Source organism: Siphateles boraxobius, unplaced genomic scaffold, assembly GCF_051911475.1.
Source record: "Siphateles boraxobius isolate OS27281-9 unplaced genomic scaffold, OSU_SipBor_1 12, whole genome shotgun sequence".
Classification (NCBI taxonomy): Eukaryota; Metazoa; Chordata; class Actinopteri; order Cypriniformes; family Leuciscidae; genus Siphateles; species Siphateles boraxobius.
The window spans coordinates 32,861,915-32,870,000 of record NW_027508722.1 but is presented as its reverse complement, the minus strand read 5'-3'; the positions used below and the strand labels follow the sequence as shown (position 1 = coordinate 32,870,000).

General features: G+C 42.4%; 1 protein-coding gene across 7 annotated transcripts in view; it reads right to left on the bottom strand.

Annotated features, from left to right (window-relative positions):
* Positions 1 to 8,086, bottom strand: part of ppp4r1 (protein phosphatase 4, regulatory subunit 1) — a 30,738-nt gene that overhangs the window by 14,499 nt on the left and 8,153 nt on the right. For all 7 annotated transcript variants that reach the window (XM_077218966.1, XM_077218995.1, XM_077219002.1 and 4 more), the window contains exons 5-12: positions 7,601 to 7,743; positions 7,067 to 7,213; positions 6,404 to 6,511; positions 6,244 to 6,309; positions 4,974 to 5,132; positions 3,716 to 3,834; positions 2,154 to 2,491; positions 103 to 245 (exon numbers count right to left, since the gene is read on the bottom strand). In XM_077218966.1, the coding sequence (XP_077075081.1) occupies positions 103 to 245; positions 2,154 to 2,491; positions 3,716 to 3,834; positions 4,974 to 5,132; positions 6,244 to 6,309; positions 6,404 to 6,511; positions 7,067 to 7,213; positions 7,601 to 7,743 (1,223 nt within the window). The remainder of the gene's footprint in view (positions 1 to 102; positions 246 to 2,153; positions 2,492 to 3,715; positions 3,835 to 4,973; positions 5,133 to 6,243; positions 6,310 to 6,403; positions 6,512 to 7,066; positions 7,214 to 7,600; positions 7,744 to 8,086) is intronic.

Sequence of the window (8,086 nt, the reverse complement as noted above, 5' to 3'; positions counted from 1 at the left end):
TCTGACAGGAGCTCAGGTCTGTGTGTGTGTGTGTGTGTGTTTCACATGTGTTTTCTGACAGGAGATCAGGGTTGTGTGTCAGGTGTGTGTGTGTGTGTTCACCTGTGTGTTTTCTGACAGGAGCTCAGAGGGGTTCTGGGAACTGAAGGGATTGGATCGGGCCGCTCGAGGCTCCAGGAAAGCGTTTTCTAGTCCCGAATCCAGAGCCGTTGCTCTCAGAGCCGCCGTCAAGACGTCCACTTGTGCTGAAACACACACATCAGCACAGAACAGGTTTTCCTGCTTGAATGTTGATTATTTTCCTCATATTCTCCATTGTTGCGGCTCCTCTCTTCCCAGTCTGTCAGTAACGCTCTGTTTACTTCCTGTCTTTATGAAGCCCCGCCTCCTGAAAAGCACTATGCTCTGATTGGTCGGCTGGAGCAGTGTGTTGTGATTGGTCGAGCGCTTCGAGTGTATTTGGGAAATGTCCCGCCCCTTACCATAACAGCCAGTTTAACACACTACTAACTAACTCAACCAGGCCCCGCCCCTTTATTCTGCGTATGAATTATTATAATGAGGAATATTGTGACGTGTTCGTTCCCGGAAGAAACTCGTTTCAGGAGTTCAGAAACACTGACACTGATATAGAGAAGAACTGGAGTTTTATCATGATCAAACAGCAACATTACACACTGAAGAAATGAAGATCTTCCTCTTTAAAACAACCATTACTTCTGAACACAGTTATTGTGCGTCACTCCTTCTGTTTTTTCGGCTCAGTGTTTCAGTCACTTCCTGCACTCGTTTCCTTCCACAGACACAAAGGTCTCGGTTCAGCCGCTTTAAGGCTCTTGTTCCTAAAGACCACAACAACTGGGAAACACAACCTTGTGATTCAATCATTGCAAATCAGATGCCATGTCCAAATACACACTCCTGCCGTGCCCTTAATGCACACTAAACCCACACTACGCTGAGCGTATCCCATCATGCATTATGTTCGGGAACTCACGTGCCCTGAAATCATGAGATGTCGAGGAAAACATTCACTGTAATTTAAATTAATTAGATGCATATACTTGGTGCAAAAATTGTGTATGATTGTGTGTGTGTATGATTGAGTGTGTGTGTGTGTGTGAGTATGATTGTGTGTGTGTGTGTGTGTGTGTGTGTGTGTGTGTGTGTGTGTGTGTGAGTATGATTGTGTGTGTGTGTGTGTGTGTGTATGATTGTGTGTGTGTGAGTGAGTATGGTGTGTGTGTGTGTGAGTATGGTGTGTGTGTGAGTATGGTGTGTGTGTGAGTATGGTGTGTGTGTGAGTATGGTGTGTGTGTGAGTATGGTGTGTGTGTGTGTGTGTGAGTATGGTGTGTGTGTGTGTGTGTGAGTATGGTGTGTGTGTGTGTGTGTGAGTATGGTGTGTGTGTGTGTGTGTGTGAGTATGATGTGTGTGTGAGTGTGTATGATTGTGTGTGAGTGAGTATGGTGTGTGTGTATGTGTGTGTGTGTGTATGATTGTGTGTGTGTGATTGTGTGTGTGTGTGTGTATGATTGTGTGTGTGTGTGATTGTGTGTGTGTGTGATTGTGTGTGTGTGTGTGTATGATTGTGTGTGTGTGAGTGAGTATGGTGTGTGTGTGAGTGAGTATGGTGTGTGTGTGTATGATTGTGTGTGTGTATGATTGTGTGTGTGTGAGGGAGTATGGTGTGTGTGTATGATTGTGTGTGTGTATGATTGTGTGTGTGTGAGTGAGTATGGTGTGTGTGTATAGGCCTATTTTGTACAACATTTGCAACTGTTTTTATCCCTTAATTAGAAGCAGCGTCTTCTGTTAGTTACGTGGCAAAAAGGCAAAAAGTGGAACCAATTCTCTCTCACACACACACACACACACACACACACACACCCTCTTGGTGCGTGCGTCGAGTGTGTGTGGCTGTGCGCACAGATAACATGTGAGTCCCGATTTTCGCCCTTTTCTTCTGCATTTAAAATAGTTTGAATGTGTAAATTGGAAAGACAAAAACACGTCCAAATCATAAACTTTCACTCTACGATAGTTAACTTTAGCAGTTAATCCGTGAATCACATGCGTGCCGATCCGTTCCAGCCCTAGGAAATACATCATGCAAGTCGACAAGTGTTCGTGTTTGGAGAAGGCAAACACACCTTTGACATCGGGGTCGTCGATGTGCGGCTCCAGGTTTTCGATGAGCTCTTCCAGCTGTTTTCTTCCCAGCGCCGGAGCGGACGCCCGATTCTCCTCCTCCTCTTTCTCCTCTTTCTCCAGCAGATCCAGGTTGATCTCTGGGAGCGGGGTCCTCCAGTACTGGAAGGAGTTGAAGATCTCCTGCTCGTCTTGTGGATCGGGATTAGGATCGGGATCATCCGGCGCTGATGTGGGAGAATCCCGGTCCTCGGTCTCTTCATGGAGACACTTCACAGACTCGACCTCCTCCTCACATCCCGAGGGATTGTGGGAAACTGCAGGCGTCTCTCCGTTTGTGCTGAACGAGACACAAATGAGACGTAAGTGAACGAAGGTTCGTTAGTAGGTTCCATTATTTTTCTAAATTATACCGGTTTCACGGAATATGACGGTATTTTTATTTATTTTTCAAGCATGACTTGATTTTAACCACATTTTCTACTGATTGAGAGAGGAAATACAGCGATAGATTGACTCAGAATGCCCTATTTTTTACTGTCATGAGTGAAAATTGTAAAAAATTCCACATTAGTATTAATACAGGATTGCAAGGCCACACAAAATGGTGCTGTTTATAAAGAGGTCCAGCAGGAGGCGCTGTGTAGCGGCAGAAATCTCGTTCATAAACGCTGCTTTATCAGGAAAGATAAAGAAAGATTCAGTTGAAATAACATCGAAACTTTTCTAAAGACAGTGCGTTCCCTTCAGATACATTCATATAAAAACACCCGCGTCGCGTTCTGACTTTGAAACCCATGTTTATTCAACCATGTCAAAGCCTTTTGGAAAATCTATTTGTGGCGGGCAGTGTTGATATTGTGAACTAATGTATGGGAAACACTAATATAATTTAACAGCTATTATAGTGTAACCTCTCCATCTTCAGCGTAACGCTCAGTAAAACACACATCTGAGCATCACCAGTGAACAGTGAAAACACCCACTCAAACAGTGTCGCGTTCCCAACGCTATTTACGCGGCGTACACCGCATTACGTAATATTAAAAAAATCATATAATAATAAAAATCAGTATGAACCGGTATAGCGCCCCGCGCGAAGGTTCGTTTCTCAGCTCTTCGTTGCGTTTAAATTTTTTGTTTTTAAATGCAAACAAATAAAACACATCTTAACAAATACGCATGAAAAGAAAAAAGGGTAACACTTTATTTTACAGTGTCCTTGCTACATATGTTACATGTACTTACCATAGTAATAACAGTAAATTATGCATAATTACATGCAACTAACCCTCAACCAAACCCTAATCCTATAGTGAGTACATGTAAATCATTATTACTCAGTACTTAAACACATAATTACACTAACAATGACACCTTAAAATAAAGTGTAACCGAAAAAAGACATAGGGGTAGTAATAATTTAACTGAAATTGAATTGAATAAAAAAAATAAAATAAAAAAACCTAACCAGACAGAAAACACACCCAACCCAAACCTCAACCCAAGTGCTGAACGCAGGTGATGAGGGCACGCTCAGCTCTTCATCAGTCGGGCGCCTCACCTGTGTGTTTGTGTTTCGCTCCAGTTTGCCTCGTCTCTGAAGTACTGACCCGCGTGACCGCTGGGATTCGCGAACGTCGAGATGAACTGACCCAACGACTGAAACGCTGCCTGACGCACCTGAAGACCGAACACACACTCATTACAGGAGGAGCTCACTTCAGAATCAATCTCCTGATGATTTACTCTCTCCGCACGTCATCCGATATGTTCACGTCTTTCTTTCTTCAGTCGTAAAGAAATGAAGGTGTTTGAGGAAAACACTCCAGGATTTTCTCCATATAGAGACTTCAATGGAGTCCAACGGGTCGAAGGTCCGAATGTGAGTTTCAGTGCAGCTTCAAAGTCTCGACACGATCCAGCCGAGGAATAAGAGTCTGATCTAGACAAACCAGCGCACATTTATAACTAAATACACATTTATAGACTTTAAACCACAAATGATCGTCTTGCACGTCCACGACTTCACGCATTACGTGATCACGTTGAAAGGTTGCGCGTGTTCCGATTCATAAATGTAGTGTAGGGCGAATTTTTTTCCTGAAACTTCAAAATTGTCCGACATCGTTGTTTTGCCATTTATTTATTTTTGTAAAGTGTGTTTGACTAACGGTCCTTGCACACAGAGTATGAAATTTTCAATATGTGTTTTTCAGTGGCTCTGAACCGTCACAACGCCTCTCAAACTGCTCGCTACGGATGCGAAAAACACAGAAAATCGAACCAGATCCAAATTTTTTTTAATCACGGACGAAAGTTTCGGAGGAACTGTGTAAACGTGATTGACACAACGTGAGGTTGTATTTATTTTTTAACATGCGAAAATTTCAGACAAGATTTTAGCCTCTGCACGTTCTGTGTAAACACTGGGTCGTTCTTACGCCTACGTCAAGCTTGACCTTTCAACCTGATTACGTAATGTGTCGCATCACAGCTCGTGCAAGACCAGCATTTGTGGTTAAAAACTATATAAATGTTTATTTAGTTATAAATGTGCGCTGGTTTGTCTAGATCAGACTCTTATTCCTCGGCTGGATCGTGTCGAGACTTTGAAGCTGCACTGAAACTCACATTTGGACCTTCGACCCGTTGGACTCCATTGAAGTCTCTATATGGAGAAAAATCCTAATTTTTTTTTTGACTGAAGAAAGAAAGATGTGAACATCTTAGATGACGTGCGGAGAGAGTAAATCATCAGGAGATTTTAATTCTGAAGTGAACTTTAACACAGAACAGATTTGGTGAAGTGTGTGTCGTACCCAGCGCGAGGGGTCGCTGATCAGACTGATGAACAGAGAGGAGAGTTTGGTGCGCCGCACTTCTGGAGACGTGGCCGAGGACACGGTCATGAAACACTCGGCACAGGCCTTCCTCACGCCCCACACGTTATCCGAGCAGAGCTGGAAGAACCGTGGAAGCTGGACCGACAGGAAGACGCATCAGACCGCAGGAAACCAGCAACACAAATCACATCACAAAGCTGATAACATCTACATTTATAAAGGCTTTTCGGAAACTCAAAGAGTAAAGCGTTGGCGCTTGTAACGCCAAGGTCATGGGTTCGATTCCCAGGGAAAGCAAGAACTGATAAGAATGTAAATGTAATGTCAGACGCTTTGGATAAAAGCATGTGCCAAAATGCATAAATGTAAAAAGTCTGATTTTTAGCGTTTTTTTAAACCCTCAATAAAATCTGTTCAAAACTGGGCATCTTTTTCCAGCAACACTTGATCATTAATACTAACACCTTCTCTTATAAAACTAACTTTATCTGGATAATAACTTTATTCTAGAGTTGCTGTAACACCTAAACAATTTCTAATACTGTAATCTCCTATTATCACTGTAAAGCTGCTTTGAAACTCTATATTGTTAAAGCGCTGTATAAATGAAGGTGACTTGACTTGTATATACATTCATAAAAAAACAAAAAAAACATTCATAATATAGATGAGAATAAAACTGTAAAGTTTGGTGTGTGTAAGTGTCACTGAAGTGGAGATTTCAGGCTCAATGTAGGAGGAAAAACTCATTTTGAGCAAACGGCCTTTAAAGATATAAACTGTAACTGAGATCTACAGATGCGAATAGATAAAGTGCTCTACAAGATACAGTTAAAAGTGTATTCTGGATGTTTTCTGTCCACTAGTCTGAAGAAAAAAAAAAAGCCCAAATCTCAAAATTGGCAGATGCATGAAAAAACAGTTTTTGCCTGTAGTGTATCTCCTTAATTGTGCTATATACAGGTGAAACTCAAAAAATTAGAATATCGTGCAGAAGTTCATGTATTTCAGTAAATCCAATTAAAAGGTGAAACTAATAAATTTAGTGTATATAACTATATACATATGCATGATTATACTTTTCAGAGGGCGGACATTTCTGTATTTAAAATCCTTTTTTTTAATTGATTTCATGTAAAATTCTAATTTTCTGAGATTTTGAATTTGGGGTTTTACTAACTTTTGCACGATATTCTAATTTTTCGAGTTTCACCTGTAAATAAAGTTGCTATTGTGTGTATCATACCAGCAGTTCCTCTGTTGCCTCTCCTCCAACAACACTGCAGATGTCCCCGAAGTTCGCCGCACACACCTGTCAAACACACACACACACACACACCAGCCATTAGGAAAGAGCATCGTCCTCTCGACTCCCGAACACGAGCCAATCAGAATCACACACACACCTTGCGTACGTGAAACATCCTGCAGTCGCAGCACATCTCGCAGAAGCGTGGCAGAAAGAGTCGCTCTGTGATGTCCTTCCCCACCATCGGTGCCATTTTACAGATAATCTGAGAAAACACCACAAACAAGCACTCACTAGTGCTGTCCACTGCGTATAATACCTTTTATTTATAGGCACCTTTTCATTGCACTACGGTGGCCAAGAAGTGCAAAACAAACCACAATTCCGAAAACAACACATTTATAAACCTAATGGAGAGACTAAAAACAAATTAACCAGTTAGAAAACACAATAACATTTCCAAAAACAAAATAACAAATCAGAAAGCACAAGGATAAATCTGAAAACAAGCGTTAGACAAAACGGAAAAGGTAGGTATATGTGGCGAACGGAACACTGGCCGCTGATTGGACGAGACATCTGTCAATCAAGACATGCAGAAAGTACATGTGTAGGTGTAAATATTAGAGCTGTCTATTTAACCGGCTAATTAGGTGCGATAATTATGAAGAAAAAAAACTTTTCTTATTAAAATCTTCCTACCACTGTCTGGTTTGGTCAGACAAAATGATAAAAGCACTGGATCTGGTAAAGTGGGAGAGTGGCGTGTAGAGTAAGAACAGCAGGTTTAGCTTTTGACCATTTTCACACAGATTCTCACCGCCATGGCTTCGGTTTTGACGTCGTCGTTGCTGTCAGGAGCGGTGAGGTCCACCAGAACGGGACACACCAGACTCTCCACGTCTCCTCGCTCGATGAGCTCCTGCTCAAGCAGAACCAGCAGCGCCGCCTGACTCGTCTTTCGGACCTGAACCAGAAAACATATCATGGTCACATGACCAAGAAACACATCACATGACCAAGAAACACATCAAATGACCAGGAAACACATCACATGACCAGAAACACAGGTCACATGACCAGGAAACACGTCACATGATGAGGAATCGCGTGGAAACACGTCACATGACCAGGAAACGCGTTGCATGACCAAGAAACATGTCACATGACCAGGAATCACATCACCAGGAAACACATCACATGACCAGGAAACACGTGAATTAGGTCACATGACATGTAAACATCACATGAAGCAGGACAAGTCACATGACGCAGGACACGTCACATGAAGCAGGAAACACACGTCACATGACAAGCTGCCCTGAAGAGCCGCGAGCAGCAGAGACTCACTCACCAGGTTGTTTTGGTCGGCCAGGTACCGCACCACGATGGGTAAGAGGAACTTGGAGAAGGCGAAGGGAATGGAGGGCCGGTTCTCCTGACAGAAGATGGCGATGTGCGGGATTTGTTCCATGAGCTCCGCTCGAACCGTCGGCTCTGAGGAACAAACGGCACTCATTTAAAACCGCTATAACAGGGACAGTATCGCTTGTCCGGGACAAGTAGCCTGATTAAAACGTCAATAACAAAAAATAACTAGAGAATCACCAAAACGCGAGAATGATTCTGCATTCGTTTAATGTAAGTGGCGATTGATAGTAAATAATATAATATATAATGTACTGACGGTAACAAGGTTGTGCTGTTGAGGCTCTCACGTTGTGCTGTTGAGGCTCTCACAGCCTCATGAGGAGAAATCGATAACAAACGAGTGCAGCGCACACACAGAAACTCAAATTCAAAATGTGGAGTTTTTATATATATATAAAACATATAAGGT